The sequence below is a fragment of the Hyla sarda genome, chromosome 8 (genome assembly GCF_029499605.1).
Source record: "Hyla sarda isolate aHylSar1 chromosome 8, aHylSar1.hap1, whole genome shotgun sequence".
Lineage (NCBI taxonomy): Eukaryota > Metazoa > Chordata > Amphibia > Anura > Hylidae > Hyla > Hyla sarda.
Window position 1 is genome coordinate 52,584,195 of NC_079196.1, and position 18,173 is coordinate 52,602,367.

General features: G+C 44.2%; 1 protein-coding gene across 2 annotated transcripts in view; it reads left to right on the plus strand.

Annotated features, from left to right (window-relative positions):
* The window catches only part of GAD1 (glutamate decarboxylase 1), a 109,989-nt gene that overhangs the window by 16,329 nt on the left and 75,487 nt on the right, over positions 1–18,173 (plus strand). The window contains exon 3 of one of the 2 annotated variants that reach the window (XM_056534357.1): positions 1,831–1,893. The exons of the other annotated variant lie outside the window; for it this stretch is intronic. Within the exon in view, the coding sequence (XP_056390332.1) occupies positions 1,831–1,893 (63 nt within the window). The remainder of the gene's footprint in view (positions 1–1,830; positions 1,894–18,173) is intronic. 2 annotated transcript variants of the gene reach the window in all.

Consider the following 18,173-nt stretch of genomic DNA (forward strand, 5'->3'; position numbering starts at 1 on the left):
AGTAATAATAGTAACATGTGATCTCTTTATATAACATTCAGTAATAATAATAACATGTGATCTCTTTATATAACATTCAGTAATAATAGTAACATGTGATCTCTGTATATAACATTCAGTAATAATAGTAACATGTGATCTCTATATATAACATTCAGTAATAATAGTAACACGTGATCTCTTTATATAACATTCAGTAATAATAGTAACATGTGATCTCTTTATATAACATTCAGTAATAATAGTAACATGTGATCTCTTTATATAACATTCAGTAATAATAGTAACATGTGATCTCTTTATATAACATTCAGTAATAATAGTAACATGTGATCTCTTTATATAACATTCAGTAATAATAGTAACATGTGATCTCTGTATATAACATTCAGTAATAATAGTAACACGTGATCTCTTTATATAACATTCAGTAATAATAGTAACATGTGATCTCTTTATATAACATTCAGTTAATGATAACAACATGTGATCTCTATATATAACATTCAGTAATAATAATAACATGTGATCTCTTTATATAACATTCAGTAATAATAGTAACATGTGATCTCTATATATAACATTTAGTAATAATAGTAACATGTGATCTCTATATATAACATTTAGTAATAATAGTAATATGTGATCTCTATATATAACATTTAGTAATAATAGTAACATGTGATCTCTATATATAACATTTAGTAATAATAGTAACATGTGATCTCTATATATAACATTTAGTAATAATAATAATAATAATAATAATAATAATAATAAAATGAAGTGTCACAGATCTTGTATGAATTAGGAAGACAAAACAAAAGCTGAATGGCGACTTGTCTGTCTGTACAGATGACTGAGCTTTGGATTTAACCCTCCATTTCCTGTGATGGGCCCCCACAGTGTGTCCTCCGATGACATCTAGGGGCAGTCACATTCACTAGCCTCATACCTTTGCTAAATACATTCTATTGCTCCCTGTTAGCAGCCACTTGAATGTTGTGTATTAGATAATATGTCTATATACTGCTAGTGCCTCCTTCCTAAGCCTCCTGTATAAGCAGTCAGCCTGATCACTCAGTCAGATGCTATTTTTCAGCCAATTACTTCCTGCTCCTTTCCCTGACCCCCATTTCATGGCACTTTACTTGGCTGGAACTGAACCAGGAGATCTTTAAGTGTCCAGGACACAGATGAGATACAATGATGGAGAAGGAACTATTATCCTCTATTATCTGGGACACCCAGGCATTTGCATTGTCTGTATGTGTGTGTAGATAACCTCCACAGTCAGTCCACAGCCATAGTTCATGTACATATAGAGCTACCTAATACAGTGTTTCCCAACCAGGGTGCCTCCAGCTGTTGCAAAACTACAACTCCCAGCATGCCCGGACAGCCGAAGGCTGTCCGGGCATGCTGGGAGTTGTAGTTTTGCAACAGCTGGAGGCACCCTGGTTGGGAAACACTGACCTAATACAATCACACAATTTGTTTCAAAATATTTATACAGAAAAAAAAACATTTATTTAGATTTCTGGTTAAATGAAAACCCTTTTAATTATCATTATTATTATTATGTGAAATATTACTATTGTCGGGTGTATTTATGTTCTTGATTCATCGCAGCCCAGCCTTCATTAGGGCTTGTGGTTGTAATTTATTTATTTAAACTGCAATGACAATGAAACCGCAACCGCAACCGTCTTTACACCTGCGGTTCAGTAATAGTTCGGTTCTCTGGTGTTTGATGATTCATGTATGTTTCTGCATCGATATTGCTACAACTATTTGCATTTCTATTTATGTTCTATATTCCATTTGCAGCGCATGACACCTGGTATGGGGTGGCACATGGATGCACAAAAAAGTTGGGACTAAAGATATGTGGTAGGTGGTAGATCCTTTGTTTCTTGACGTGGACCATATATGTGCAGATGTAGCGGAGTTGAACGTGCACGATGCAATCTGCTTCCAATTCAGAGCAATGTCTGTCAACCCATTAGGTCTTTCTTACCTGTAGCAGTCCTATGGAAAACCAAAAATAATTCGAATAATTCATTTAGTACATTAGCACCAGCAGTTGTGTCAGGTCGCAAACTCAGCTCTGCTGCATCTGTGTGTGTGTGTGCAGCTACCTATAACCATCCAGTGTTGTATTTATTATAAAGAGGGGGTGGGGGAGGGGGGGGGGGGTGTGAAGGCAGCAGTGCGATGCTGAAATATCGAGACACAAAAGGAAATGTCTGTTCATGTCGATAATGTCATTAATCTCATTTATTGCAATAAATCAAGGCCACTCGATCCATCATTCCGTCTTCTATTCACTGACATCCTGGGTCTGCAAATGATGGCAAATACCAGAGCTCCCTCTAGAGGCTTTGTACAGAATAGCAGGCAACAGAAAACAAACATGGTGCACAGTGAATGTGTTTGGGTGGTTTGGGGATCGGTGTGAAAAAGTACAATTTGTATCTCTTTCTTTTGATCAGTCAGAGTAACCTATATAGAGGAAACAATTCAACATAGTGATACTTTTTTTTTTACAAGTTTTTTTCTGCTCACTCTCTAGCTCAGAGTTTCCCAACCAAGGTGCCTCCAGCTGTTGCTAAACTACAACTCCCAGCATGCCCGGACAGCCAAAGGCTGTCCGGGCATGCTGGGAGTTGTAGTTTTGCAACAGCTGGAGGCACTCTGCTTGGGAAACACTACTCTAGCTGTTGAAAAAAAAAAAACTACAACTCCTATTATGCACAGACAGCCTTCATCTTGACAGTGTTTCCCAACCTGTGGTTGCACAGGATTAGTAGATCTGCCCAATATCTGTTAGGCATTAAGACATTAAGTGTTTCCCAACCAGGGTGCCTCCAGCTGTTGGAAAACTACAACTGCCACTTTGGCTGTCAGGGCATGCTGGGAGTTGTAGTTTTGCAACAGCTGGAGGCACCCTGGTTGGGAAACACTACTCTAGCTGTTGAAAAACTACAACTCCCATTATGCACAGACAGCCTTCATCTTGACCGTGTTTCCCAACCTGTGGTTGCACAGGATTAGTAGATCTGCCCAATATCTGTTACGCATTAAGACAGTGTTTTCTAAACACTGTGCCTCCAGCTGTTGCAAAATTACAACTGCCATTTTGGCTTGTCAGGGCATGCTGGGAGTTGTAGTTTTGCAACAGCTGGAGGCACCCTGCTTGGGAAACACTACTCTAGCTGTTGAAAAAGTACAATATGTATCTCTTTCTTTTGATCAGTCAGAGTAACCAAATGTCCTATATAGAGGAAACAATTCAACATAGTGATACTTTTTTTACAACAGTTTTTTTCTGCTCACTCTCTAGCTCAGTGTTTCCCAAGCAGGGTACCTCCAGCTGTTGCTAAACTACAACTCCCAGCATGCCCGGACAGCCAAAGGCTGTCCGGGCATGCTGGGAGTTGTAGTTTTGCAACAGCTGGAGGCACCCTGCTTGGGAAACACTACTCTAGCTGTTGAAAAACTACAACTCCTATTATGCACAGACAGCCTTCATCTTGACAGTGTTTCCCAACCTATGGTTGCACAGGATTAGTAGATCTGCCCAATATCTGTTGCCCATTAAGACAGTGTTTTCTAAACAGTGTGCCTCCAGCTGTTGCAAAACTAAAACTGCCGCTTTGGTTGTCAGGGCATGCTGGGAGTTGTAGTTTTGCAACAGCTGGAGAGCCACAGGTGGGGAGAGCATTGGTGTATGCAATTAATATAAAGGCATGATCAGTATGGTAATGGTGCCTTAGGCTATGTTCACACGGCGGAATTTCTGTGCAGAATGCTGCGGAATAATTCCACCAAAATTGAATGCACTTTGGGGAGATTTATCAAAACCTGTCCAGAGGAAAAGTTACCCAGTTACCCAGTTGCCCATAGCAACCAATCAGATCGCTTTTGATAAATCTCCCCCTTTATGTTAAATGAACCTAATGGTGTTTAGAATTGCGGCAGAATTCTGTGTTTTAAGCACACAGAAATTCTGTGGAAATTCCGCTCAAATTCCACAAAATTTTGCCAGAATCTTTGCAGAATGGAATTTGTGCAGAATTTCCACGGCGTGAACATAGCTTTCTAGTGAATTACACCAGATATATGTCTGAATTACTTGATAACAATTTATCATTAAAGGGGTATTCCGGTGCTTAGACATCTTATCCCCTATCCAAAGGATAGGGGATAAGATGCCTGATCGCGGGAGTCCCGCCGCTGGGGACCCCCGGGATCTTGCACGCGGCACCCCGTTTGTAATCAGTCGCTCCGGGTCTGATTACTGACGACCACAAGGCCGGCGGCGTGTGACGTCACGCCCCGTGTGACGTCACGCTCCGCCCCTCAATGCAAGCCGACGGGAGGGGGCGTGATAGCTGTCACGCCCCTCCCGTGGACTTGCATTGAGGGGTGGAGCGTGTTGTCGCACGCCGCCGCCGGCGGGACGTCACACGCCGCCGGCCTTGTGGTCGTCCGTAATCAGACTCAGAGCGAACACGCTCCGGGGACTTATTACAAACGGGGTGCCGCGTGCAAGATCCCGGGGGTCCCCAGCGGCGGGACTCCCTCGATCAGGCATCTTATCCCCTATCCTTTGGATAGGGAATAAGATGTCTAAGCACCGGAGAACCCCTTTAAAATATAGCATTGTTTTTATACCATAGAAGCAATTTGTATCATTATAAAGAATATTGGGGAGTATTTATAAAAAGTGGGGTAGTTTAACGTCTTTTTACTCCATTAATTAATGTAGTGGAAACTGTGTACCTGCACCAAATTTCTTACACATTTCTTGCATCAGTACTCCACTTTGTATGGACTTTTTGTGCAATTTTTTAACCTGTGCAATAAATATGCGACTTTTTAATAACGCTGTCCACAGTTAGTTTGCAAGCTCTTTTTTATTTGGTGGTGATTATCACCCTTTTTTGGTGGGTTGCGGCAAAGTATGCAACTTTTTAAAAAGTTTCATAAATCCCCGACCACTGCAAAAAGTCTGCCACAAAACACAGGTAAATAAAAAGTCACAAAAAAACACACTGCACCAAAATATTGTGACAAATTTACCCAAGAAAAACAGGGTAAAATGCTTCATGAATAACACCCCCCCCCCCCCCCCCCATTGTCTATTTTGGCTATTCCGTCCCTACACTCACACTCATCGTGAAGTGTGGCTGTCCGGGCATGTTGGGAGTCGTAGTTTTGCAACAAATGGAGTTACCCTGGTTGGAAAACACTAACTTAAAGGAGTACTCCGGGATAAGAAAACGTATCCCCTATCTAGGTATACGGGATAAGTTTCAGATCGCAGGGGGTCTGACTGCTGGGGCCCCCGTGATCTCCTTATGGGGTCCCGTCAGTCAGCGGCAAGGGGGTGTGTCAGACCACCACATGACGTGGCTGCCGACACGCCCCCTCAATACATCTCTATGGGAGAGCTGGAGCGCTGCATTTGACAGTCTCCGCCTCATAGAGATGTATTGAGGGGGCGTTTCAGCCGCCGCGCCATGCGGTGGTTGAAACGCGTCATTTCGGCAAAGAGCCGCGGTCCCTGTACGGGAGATCAGCTGGAGGCACAGCTGGAGGCACACTGGTTGGGTAACACTGCATTAGACCTTTGTTCATGTATTATATCAGCGTGAGGGTAGGTTCACACAAGCGGATTTTTTTGCGGGTTTTCCGCTGCGTATTTTAAAGTGGGCGGGCTCTTCTCGGCTGTCCGCAGCAGATTTTCCGCGGCGGAATTTACGCTGCGGAAAATCCGCCGCACGCTTCGTTGAAGTCAGTAGGGACTGCAGCGGATTTTCCGCAGCGTAAATTCCACCGTGGAATCTGCTGCGGACAGCCGAGAAGAGCCCGCCCACTTTAAAATACGCAGCGGAAAACCCGCAAAAAAAAATTTGCTTGTGTAATCGTACCCTGAATCTGGTCCTAGTATTGCACAGGATTAATAGATCTGCCCAATATCTGTTATGCAATAAGGCAGTGTTTTCCAAATAGTGTGCCTCCAGCTGTTGCAAAACTACAACTCCCAGGATGCTTAGACAGCAAAAGGCTGGGAGTTGTATTTTTACAATAGCTGGAGACACACTGTTTGGAAAACACTGCATTACATTAAAGGACATCTGCAGCGGGATTAACTGTGATCTCCTGTACGGGGCCGCGGCTCTTCCGTGCAGGGGGCATGCCAGCCGCAGCATGACGTTGCGGCCGGCACGCCTCCTCCATACATCTGTATGGGAGAGGTGGGGAGGCAGCGTTTGTGCCTCCCCCAATAGAACTGTATTGGGACGGGGAGGAGAGGGGGCGTCACCGTCGACCTCTAGGTCGACGCTACGCGCCTTAGCGCTCACTATGAGCGCTAATGGCGACGCCCCGTTAGGGAGATCGAGGGGGGTCCCAGCGGTCGGACCTCCCGCGATCAAACATTTATCCCCTACCTTGTAGATAGGGGATAAGTGTATATTGCGCTGCAGTTGTCTTTTAAAGACAGATGGAGCTATTTATCAAACAGTTGTGTCAATTTTTACATTGAAATGGAAACATTTTAGCATGTGCCTGTCTTGTGCAAAGATTGTGCAACTTTTACTCTCTTGCGCCATTTACCCCCCCCCCCCTTTTTTTTTTTTCCTTTTTTTTTTAGAAAGTGGGTAAGCTTTACCGGGAGGGTCAGACCTCATATGACAGGATGGATTTAGTATCATTGACTTTGACATTGAAATTTTTGTAGATTAGTGATGAGCGGCATTGGCCATATTCAAATTGGCGATATTTTGCGAATATATGGATAAATATTCATGCTATATTCACGAATTTCGCATATTCGTTATATTCATTGTGGATTTGCGTATTCGTTGCATATTTGCGTAATCCTGAATGCACGGATTTGTTGCATATTCATAATTTCGAATTATAGCCAATATATTTGCAATATTCGTGAATTCGCACATGAAACTGCAAAGAAACGCTGCTGGGAGGAATCTTATAGTGAAGGGGTGGGCAACTTTCCTTTTGGTTGCTAGGGATGTTGCTAACCTCTGACAAGTGTATTTGCATCCTTCTCATTGGCCAACAAGCTAAAAGAAGGAATATGTGAATATGCGCATATGCAAAATATTCGCGCTCCACAGTCTCACACAGTAACTAGCATTCTTTAGACCACAAGCTGTTCTGTGAAAAAAAAGATGAATATTCGTAATTTCGAATATATAGCGAATATATTCTCAATATTCGCAAATTCGCAAATTTGCGATATTCGCGATAAAAATTCTAAATGCAAATATTTGTGCCCAACACTATTGTAGATTATGCCAGAAGTCAAAATAATATGTAGATCAGTCTTTCCCAACCAGGGTACCTCCAGCTGTTTTTAGAAATATAACTCCCAGCATGCTCAGACAGCAAAAGGCAAAACTACAAATCCCAGCATGCCCGGACATATCATATCACAGGATGGATTCACTATCATCTACACCAGAAATTTGTGTAGATTATGCCAGAAATCCACTCCAGATTTCAAAGTGGGGTACATGGACAATGCAAAATACGCCAAATGTAATTGCGCCATATTCTGCTACACATATAAACATATGCAGGATGCAATTTTTTTTATTTTTTTTTGGTGTCTCAAATTACTACGACCAATGATGGAGCTGAGCGATGGTCGTCCTGTAGACACTTCATTACGAGCACTCAATGATCTGATGTTAATCACGTAGATAATACAAGCCTGCTAGGGCAATCTGTGCGCTGGCGTGGGTTAATGTTGTAAATGATTTGGAGACCCCCGAGGGGACGGAAATCTGGTAATGGTGGAAGCAATGGGATCATAGAGTGTTAAAAATTTCTCAAGCTTATCTCCCAACAAAATACTGGTCTCCCAGGAGGAGAGATTAATGAGAGGCGCATTAGACAGGCAGCAGTCAGACCTGTTTGGGAGAGATAGGGCTTTTCCCTGGGACCCCTTGAATACAATCAGTCCAGGCTATTCATTCCTCCTAGCAATGGAAGTCTACTTTATATGATGCATTCTATCAGTTTGTTTTATATTCTGTCGTGACACTTTGTTATCTTTGTGACAAAAAAATACAAATAAATATATATATATATATATATATATATATATATATATATATATGCAGAATAGGTGTGTTTGCCTGTGTGTTTCTGCCATCCGGATCTTGAAGGAAGTGTAAATTCAACAATAATAAGTACAAGGCAGAGTTACTAGAAGACAAGATTATTCTAAAAGTGAATTTTTGCTCTATAAATAGCAGCTGGTGCGGATTTAATGGAGCATTTTGTTAGCAGCTCGGCAGTGTCTGGAGAGGGGGCCTCCTTCCATCATCTCTTTTAATTTAGTAAGGCAAGCAGAGCTGATGGAGTAACGCACCAGTGAACCTGTCTGCCAGACACACCAACCCAGGCTTTTGTGTAGTACCCCACCCTCCTGGACCGGGTGCTACCGAATCACTAGGTCAGTGTTTCCCAACCAGGGTGCCTCCAGCTGTTGGAAAACTACAACTCCCAGCCTGCTCGGACAGCCTTCGGCTGTCCGAGCAGGCTGGGAGTTGTAGTTTTGCAACAGCTGAGGACATCCTGGTTGGGAAACACTGCACTAGGTGTTTGCACAATGTAATGTTCTCCTCTCAAATTCCCAAACTGTTAGGGCAATGTTCTCCAAACTGTGGTCCTCCATATGTTGCAGAACTACAACTCCCAGCATACCCGGAGAGTCGTTGGCCCAATGACTGTAGCCATGAATAGTCAAATGTTTGTTTTTTGTTTGTTTTTTGTACACCACAAAATCACCCAATGCATATGGCAACATATCCATATACCCCCATCCCACACTGGAGGGCAAAAGAATGGTTTCCATCTGGATGTCAGTTGTTTGCTGGATATAATAGTGCAGACCTCTGTGCTATTCCAATATAAGTATATATAGTATATATATATATATATATATATATATATATATATATATATATAATATATATTTATTTATACATAGGTGCGCAAAATGAACAAAACCTTTAAAGAACAAAACCATTAAGACACATTAGGCACAGGCAGTGTTTCCCCACACATTATGCGCAGGCAGTGTTCCCCCACATTAGGCAGGCAGTGTTCACCCACATTAGGCAGGCAGTGTTCCCCCACATTAGGCAGGCAGTGTTCCCCCACACATTAGGCGCAGGCAGTGTTCCCCTACATTAGGCAGGCAGTGTTCCCCCACATTAGGCAGGCAGTGTTCCCCCACATTAGGCAGGCAGTGTTCCCTCACATTAGGCACAGGCAGTATTCCTCCACATTAGGCAGGCAGTGTTCCCCCACATTATGTAGGTAGTGTTCCCTCACAGACATACAGCCTCCATCCATATACAGTGTATGGCTGGAGGCTGTATGCCTGTGTACTGCCCCACTTCAGTGCTCCGACCACCGCTCCGGCTATAGCAGTAGGTCCTGGGACCGGTGGTCGGAGCACCGAAGATGACGTGCCGCTGGTCACTTACCAAGCTGGCCAGCGCGTGTCTTCCTCCTTCTCGATCCTCTGGTCCTCGGTGCCTTCGTTTCTATGGGCGCACGCACGGGAAGTCCCGGCGGCCCCTATGTTTTTGAACTTAACGCGGGGCCGCAGGGAGTTAATAGTGATGGGGGAATTGCCCCGTTGCTACAGGACAGGCAAACACCGGCTCTTCTCGGTGCCCCGGGCCAGCTTGGGGCCCCAAGCAATTGCTTGGTTTGCCTGTCCTGTTGCGACGGGCCTGGAGTCGGGTGTGTGTCTTGACCTCCGCCGAACCCACGAGGCGGACTTACCGAACCACTGATGTAGGATAAATGCCACTAATACAGGGGTGTCCAAGTTCTTCCTTTATGTGTGCATGGGCACACACTCATTTATCACTAAGACCACACTAACATTGTCCCAGCATCATCACTAATTGCACCCGACCAACCCCCTGAGCACACTACACCTCCACTATAAGACCCCCCCTCCCCAGCACACATCACCTGTCACTTAGGACTTGTATGCAAGTGGCATGTTCTCGGCTGCCAGCTGGGGGCTTCCTTTTTGACAGGGAGGACTCGGTCTGGAGCTGGAGATCCAGAAGCTTCAATGATGATCCTGCACTGGGCGCCGTTACTGTTAAAAATCTCCAGTGGGCCACACTTCCATGTTTGGCGGGCAACATTTGACCCACGCCCCACATGTTGGGCACCCTGGCACTAAGGCATATGTTGGAGCTATATATTGGGGACTCCCCCAATGTTCACCTCACAAGACACTGCAAACAACATTGTGAAAACAGTCTAACCCCTTTAAAATGTTATGCGGTAAGGACTCAGAAATGTTAACTTCTGAGTTTTCCAGCCCATTAAATAAACATATTTTTATCTATTGTTCCTAGAATAGCTGGGTGAGGCCATGTTCAGATGGCGTAATTTCCTTTCAGAATTCTGAGGGAAATTCTGAGGAAAATCCACAAAATGCAAACAAAGACCATTCTTTCATTTTGTGTAATTCTGAGGCAGAATCCCATCGAAGTCAATTTCAGTGGAATTGGAATACTGAGCTGAGGGCATAGGGCATATTGGTTGGGAAATACTCGCCGAAAGGGTTATCACCCAGCTTTCCTAGTGGTCTCAATGTCAAATCTGCCTAGTTGTACAATGATATTTGTACAATGAATGTACCAATGAATGGTACAGAATATTCCAGAATATTCATTAACTCACAATACATTGTAAGCTGTAAAATTAACCATATTAGTCAGCTGACAGCTTTCTAAAACAAAGGAACCGATAGAATATTTAACTGTATAAAAGAAATAACTTAAAGCTGTTGCCCATCATAGATTTCTCTATACAGGCTCATGAACTGATGCACAGATAAAAGCCTTTTGCAATGTCCACCTGTATGTTTTATCGAGAACTATACAGCCTGCTATAAATGTCACCACTATCATCAATACCACAGAATAGGACAGGGTTGGCCCTTGTCTCCCCTGGTGTATGTCCTTATCATGGAGAATCTAATGCAGGGGATTAGGTCTAATCACACGATTCAGGGTGGGCAAAAAGGGGATCTTCATTTTAGAGTTCGGTCTCTCCCAGCTGGAGACATCTCCCCCAGTGCTGCTGTTAAAGGTTGGAGAATTCGGCTATCATAGTAACTTTAAAGGGGTACTCTACTCTAAAGGGGTAAATCTTATTCCCTATTGTCTTACACCACGCTCCCTCCATTCACGTCTATGGGAGAGGGCGTGAAGGGAGGGGGCGTGACTCCCATAGACATGAATAGAGGGGGCATGGTGTGATGTCCGGACCCATGCGATTAAACATCTTATCCCCTAGACTTCGGATAGAGGCGGAGAACCCCTTTAAGACAAACTACATGAAGAGTTCAGCATTAAACCTTTCTTGTGCAGGCACTGAATCATCTTTTTCCTTTTTCATGGCAATCCTCCTCTATTAAGTATTTGGGTGTATAGGTGCCTTCTGATTTATCGCGTATATACAAAGGGGATCTAAGTGAGTGGAATCATAAAGATTTCTCCTGAATAGGAAGGTTAAAAATCCTTAATCCTTAAAGGAGAACTCCGAAATAGGAAAATTATCGTCCATACTGCCGGCAGTAAAAAAAATAAACAGGTACATACCTTCCTTCGCTCCCCCGGTGCCTCCGGTAACCGGCTCCGGCCTCCGCCACGATCCTCTTTCTGGTTGCCGGTGGTGGGCGAGTCATACTGCACTCAGCCAATCACCGGTCGCAGCGAAGTCCTGACGCGGCTGGTGATAGGCTGAGCGGCAGTGTGACGTTTTCGGCCCCGGCAGCAGGTGCCGGTGTAGTGAAGAATTGTGTGTCTTGAAGCACAACTGCCTCTTACACTGCCTCTCAGCCTATCGCCGGCCAAGTCGGGACTTCGCTGCGGCCGGTGATTGGCTGAGTGCAGTATGACTCGCCAACCACCGGCAACCACGGAGGATCGCGGCGGAGGCCGGAGCCGGTTACCGGAGGCACCGGGGGAGCGAAGGAAGCTATGTACCTGTTTATTTTTTTTTACTGCCTACTGCCGGCAGTATGGACGATAATTTTCCTATTCCGGAGTTCTCCTTTAAATTATGAATGGGAGGGCTGGCGCTTAAAGACTTATTTTATTATTATCAATTGGCAGCTGCTGCAAGGATTGTGGTCTGGTTCCACTCTGCCGACACTAAACTTTGGGTGCACACAAAATCTGCACTATATCCGTATTTGCTCACTGCCCTCCCCTGGCTGTAATTAGAGAGGGTTCAGATGATAAAGGGGTATTCCATAGACTAAAAATATATTCCCTATCCATGGAATAGGGGATACATTTCTGATCGTGGGGGTACTGACCTCTGGTATGCCCTGTAATGGGTGTCTGACTCTCCTGGCTGAATGGAGCTGCAGGTCGGCATGTAAACACTTACTCTATATGGAGTTGCTAGAGCAAGCTGAGCACATGCTGACCCACTGCTCCATTCAGTCAGCAGAGTTGAGTACCTCTTCCTGTGGGTAGGGGGATGAGTTTATAGTTGCTAAAATACCCAAGGGCCCTGTTGGCTTATGAGGCCAAAGACCATTCTGCCACAAAAATGGGTACCAGTATTCTAAAATGCATGTTATAGCTGGAAGGCTTAAAGGGGTACTCTGCCCCTAGACATCTTATCCCTATCCAAAGGGGGTCCCGCCGCTGGGAACCCCTGCAATCTCTCCTGCAGCAGCCTGTGTCATCTGCTGCATGGAGCGAAATTTGCTCCGTGCCTGATGACAGGTGATACAGGTCCCGGAGTATCGTGATGTCACGGCCCCACCCCCTCTTGATGTCATGGCCACACCCCCTTGTGATATCAAACAAGTGTTTATCTAACAGCTATGCTATTTAAATGATCAGCTTTAGTTACAATTTTTTCATCCTGAACCAGGAGATTGATTGGTGCACCCTCCTGATTGTTTACCATGTAGTGCCCAAATGACAATTCCAGACAGATGTTTCTGTGGCGTCCCAGTACGGGATAGGGTCCTGTATGGTCTTTCTGTCCCATCAGGTAGAGTCCCTGTCTGTCCCGGGGCTTTCCTGCAGTATCTCTCCCCCTGTGTATATAGGTTTCCCATAAAGGGTTTTCACATAATGAGTAAAGGACCTTTATTGTTAGTCACATGATTATGGTTAAGTCACATGTTTAAGTCATATGATTGTTACCCAGAGAACCCATTCACCAGGTGACCTCTCTAGTGACCTATGGGCTCCTTGCACAGCCCCCTATATAAGATGGGGAGGAGCTGCAATCGCTCTCTTAGCTCATTGCTACTTCTGCTGAGGTCAAGCCCAGTCAAGTGTTCCAGTATCAGTGTCCAGAGCATTGGAGGCCTCAAGCCTAAAGTCTGCAGCCACCTATCAATTGCAAGGAAGCTAAAGTCATCTAATTGTCAGTCATCAAGTCAGTCAAGTCAAGTCTATTGTCTATTCACCGTGGCCTGCAATATAGTCTGTCAAGTCCCTGCAAGTCCCACAAAGCTGTGAGGTCCCCCTGTGTCACTGGCCACCTCTTTGGGATATTGGCATGACTGCATAGACTGTACCATCTGTCTAACCTCAGTAAAAGCTACCGTTACCCTTAATCTGGCATTGGAATCTTTATTGCCCCTGCCTGACCTAGGACTAGTGGTACTACCTTCGGGTGGTTATATAGGATAACCACGCCCTGGCTTCACGAACACGAAGCGGTTAATACCATCTACCTTTTGGCCACTAACATCTGCCCTGCAACTACCTCACTACACCCATGGCTCACCACATTTCAATAACAATAAAACCAGTGCAACTCCCTTTTCATGGTTTTGGGATCATGGGGTGCACGTTCTGAGTGGAGGTGGCACCCATTTCAGTAGAAACCAATGATTTACCTGTGCAATCATTTACCCCAAGTCCAGCCCTACGAGCTTTGGGAGAATGCCTAGGGGAGGATGACTGACTCTCATGTACCCTTAATGGCAGTTTGGGCAATGATATATTGTCTTCTCCCTGTAAACTAACTGTTATTGGGATGTAAATGATTGCTTACCGTGTTGTGTGCGTGCCGATTTAATGTGACTATCTCTTCCCTCTCTATTATTATCATACTCCACATCTGCCAGCAGGTATTAAAATGTCTGGTTATCAAGACAAATACACAGGTTCTCTCTTTGGCATCAGAATGCGTGCCAAGTCCTTGATGTGACATCTTGGATAAGAAATTAGAAAATGGATCTGTATTTGAAACAAAAATTCCCACTTATCATGCTTATCCAGGAGAGGGATGGCAGAGAACAGCACTTTGGATAAAATCTTGTCTACTATCAGGATAGGTTGACATTTAAGTTAGCGGGCAATGCGCACACATCATAGTCTTTAATTTGGAATAGATTATCTAATTTGTAGTTTTCTTCGTCTTTTCTATACATGCAGCTGTCAGAAGAGGAATACTGCAAAATATGGTCATAAAGATTCCAACACAGTGGGGCAGATTTACTATAAAAAAAAATAAAAATAAAAGGTAAACATGCCTTTAACCACATGTATTATGTGATTTTGACACTTTGTACGCCTCATTTGACAAGGCTGCATGGCATAGCAACAAAGGATATGATGTAGGGAAAGGGGGGATGGCTCGAAATGCGATACAGTGTGCCTAAGTTTTTGCACAAAATATTGCCATACAGTGGGCCAACCAATCAGTGGCAAACTAGTGGCAATTAGTGCCAAACTTGTCATACAACATGAGCATCGATTACATTTTTGCATTTTTAAACTGCCTGGGTCTAAATTTACATCTCCCCCAGTATCTCATGCTCTTTATAGTAGAACATCATAATAATAATTAACGTAGACCGTTTAACCTAGGTTTACTATCCTCTCCATGTTATCTTACACAGGACCACACCCTGTTGGCTCTTCCAGACTTCTGTTTGACTATTACTTCCTTTTGTTAGACCCTGACCTAAAGGGAGCTGACCCAGACACAGTTTTCCACAAAGTGCATAACAGTATATGGTCTACCTTAAATTATGCATAATAGGCTATAGCATACCTCCAGTTGTCCCCTCACAACAGCTAGGAGATAGTCGGACAACATTTCAGGAAGCCCATGTTGCCACGCTTTGCATTGTCTACCAGGACCAGACCCGCTTATAGAACTATCCCATTCTGGCCTACTATTCAGACTCCACAAGCTAGGCAGTTCTAGGTGCACCTGTCTACTAGCCCACCATGGTTAGGGATTTCCCATTAGCTCCCACAACAGACCTCACTACAGCCTCCCTGGGTTTGAGTACTCCACTGCTCACCCCCTACAGGTTACCTCCTATATCAGTCTCCCAAGAGCTAACCTCTAAATTCAGGCTGAGCCTACACAGCTTCTACATCAACTATCACCGCACATTGCTATCCACCCATATTCTACTGTCACAACGTCCCTTTCTATGTCTAGGATAATGGAAGCCATTACTTCAGCCTCTCATGTCCACAGATTGTTGTCTAGGCCCTGCTTGTCAAATCGGCATTACTGCTGCAACCACTCAGGAGGAACGTGAGCGGAAACAGTTGCTGGGAATGTACCTGTAGTGTGACACAGATGGTAGGTGATGGAGCACATACAGTCTGGAAGTGTTCAGCTTGGTGGAAGTTGGGATGCCCTTTGTGGTGTAGTGCAGGAAATCAAAACTGGGAGCCATGGAGAGGTGCAATGGGCTTTTACTCATAAATAACTACATCAAGGAGGTGTAGTCTCTTGTAAACATTATCAGTACAGATAGTAGTGAAAGGGTTACATGTTAGTTGATGGTTAAATGGAGATGTCTGGCTGCTAGATGTAGTGCACTAGTCGATTAGTCTCTGTTATTTCTGAGGTTCCTATTGTCTCACTTGTCGGCTCCCAGTGGTGTCCTATAAAATACTTTACTCAGTGTGGTATTGCAGTTTGCTTTGTGCCTTCAGGTTGTAAGGTAGTTGTTTGGCCAGTAAGTGATCCATAGGCCCAGAACACAACCCCAAAAGGTCCAAAGATATAGGCTATAGATATCCTGTACCAACTTATCTCCACAGGCTATTAACACTGGTCTCAACATGGAGTTCACAATAGAAATCCTCTCTTTCTCTAGATGAGACTAGAAAACTACAGGACTTTTAGGGTTCTATGCAGGGGCCAGTAGAACCCCAAGCAATCCTGGTTTAGGCCTGGCCAGGCCTCTTCAGCTCAGACTAACTGATGCATCCTCTCTATGTGGAAGCCCATCACAGACTCCCCTAATTCCAGTGTCTTCATGGGTGGTTCTAAGTAACTGCTCTAGTTGTAAGTCTACAAAAAGAAGGTTGCAGCAGCACTCTTGGTTAGTGAAGTTCATAATATAGTTTATGTACCTGTGTTTCATGGTGGTCTTGCAATTCTTCTGTGATTTTGGCACCAATATTTTTTTTCTAACAGCATACAAAATTACTCAAATCTGGTGTTTTCCCAGGTTGCAGTGTGGCCGAGACATGACATCACTAGTCAGTTGTGCAAAGGGAGCCTGTCCTGCTTCAGGGGGTGGAACAACTGCTGGGTGAGAGAGATATCATTTTGCAGCTGGAGGCACCCTGGTTAGAAAACACTGGTCTTTTGAATGGAATGCAGCTCATTTGTGTTTCAATGGGTGGAGTGGCTGATGTGTGGGAGGGAGGAAAGTGACCTTAAACTTACAAACAATGAACTATGGGATGTGAAGTTTGGGAGAACGAACTCCAACAGGAAATACCCAGTTTACAGAAAGATAGGCTCAGCATTATGGTAATCTCACAATACAGCCATTTAGCCCAAAACAAGCAGAGATCCTTCCTAGGCATGTCCATTACTGTCTGGCAGGTACATACTAAAATCACCTTATGGTGGATAACCCCTTTAATAGGTTAACTTTTATTCTACCTGACATGGCATATAGACAGCAGCAGATAAGTTTACAGTTAGATTTCATCAAGTCCAATGCAATTGTTCTTGGGGAGAGATATACCAGCTCAGGCCTTTTCAGCCTATGGACTAGAGTGGAACTGTTTTTGGTAAAAATGTCTCTTATCTAATTTCAGACAACCTCTTAAACTAGTTGGGCAGTTCAGTGCCATTTTGACATTTCTATCCTTACAGGTCATAACAAAATTTGGGGCTTTGCATGATTATTTGCTTGGTTGCTCAATTTACATATCACATTATAAGTTATAATGTCATGCCTAACTAACTAGGCCATATTAGTCATTATTCAGTGAGCTTTATTAGTTGTGAGCAAGGCAATGTCTGGGGTTTTACCTTGAATATCTACATTTGCCTAACAACCGCAAAGTTTTTTTTAGTGGGGTTGTCTTTAATAATTTAAGACTTCTGCTTAAAGAGCACCTGCCCGATGATTTATGCTTTCCTATCTGAGGGTGGGATATAATAGAGGGAGAGAGGCTGAGCCCTGTAATACACTGCTCAAAAAAATTAAGGGAACACTTAAACAAGACAATGTAACACCAAGTCAATCACACTTCTGTGAAATCCCACTGTCCACTCAGGAAGAACACTGATTGACAATCAATTTCACATGCTGTTGTGCAAATGGAACAGACAACAGGTGGAAATTATAAGCAATTAGCAAGACACCTCCAATAAAGGAGTGGTTCTGCAGGTGGTGACCACAGACCACTTCTCAGTTCCTATGCTTCCTGGCTAATGTTTTGCTCACTTTTGTATGCTGGCGGTGCATTCACTCTAGTGGTAGCATGAGACAGAGTCTACAACCCACACAAGTTGCTCAGGTATTGCAGCTCATCCAGGATGGCACATCAATGTGAGTTGTGGCAAGAAGGTTAGCTGTGTTGCTGTGTTGCTTTGTTTGTCAGCATAGTGTCCAGAGCATGGAGGCGCTACCAGGAGACAGGCCAGTACTTCAGGAGACATAGAGGAGGCAGTAGGAGGGCAAAAACCCAGCAGCAGGACCGCTAACTCCGTGTTTGTGCAAGGAGGAGCAGGAGGATCACTGCCAGAGCCCTGCAAAATGACCTCCCGCAGGCCACAAATGTGCATGTGTCCACTAAAACGGTCAGAAACAGACTCCATGAGGGCGGTATGAGGGC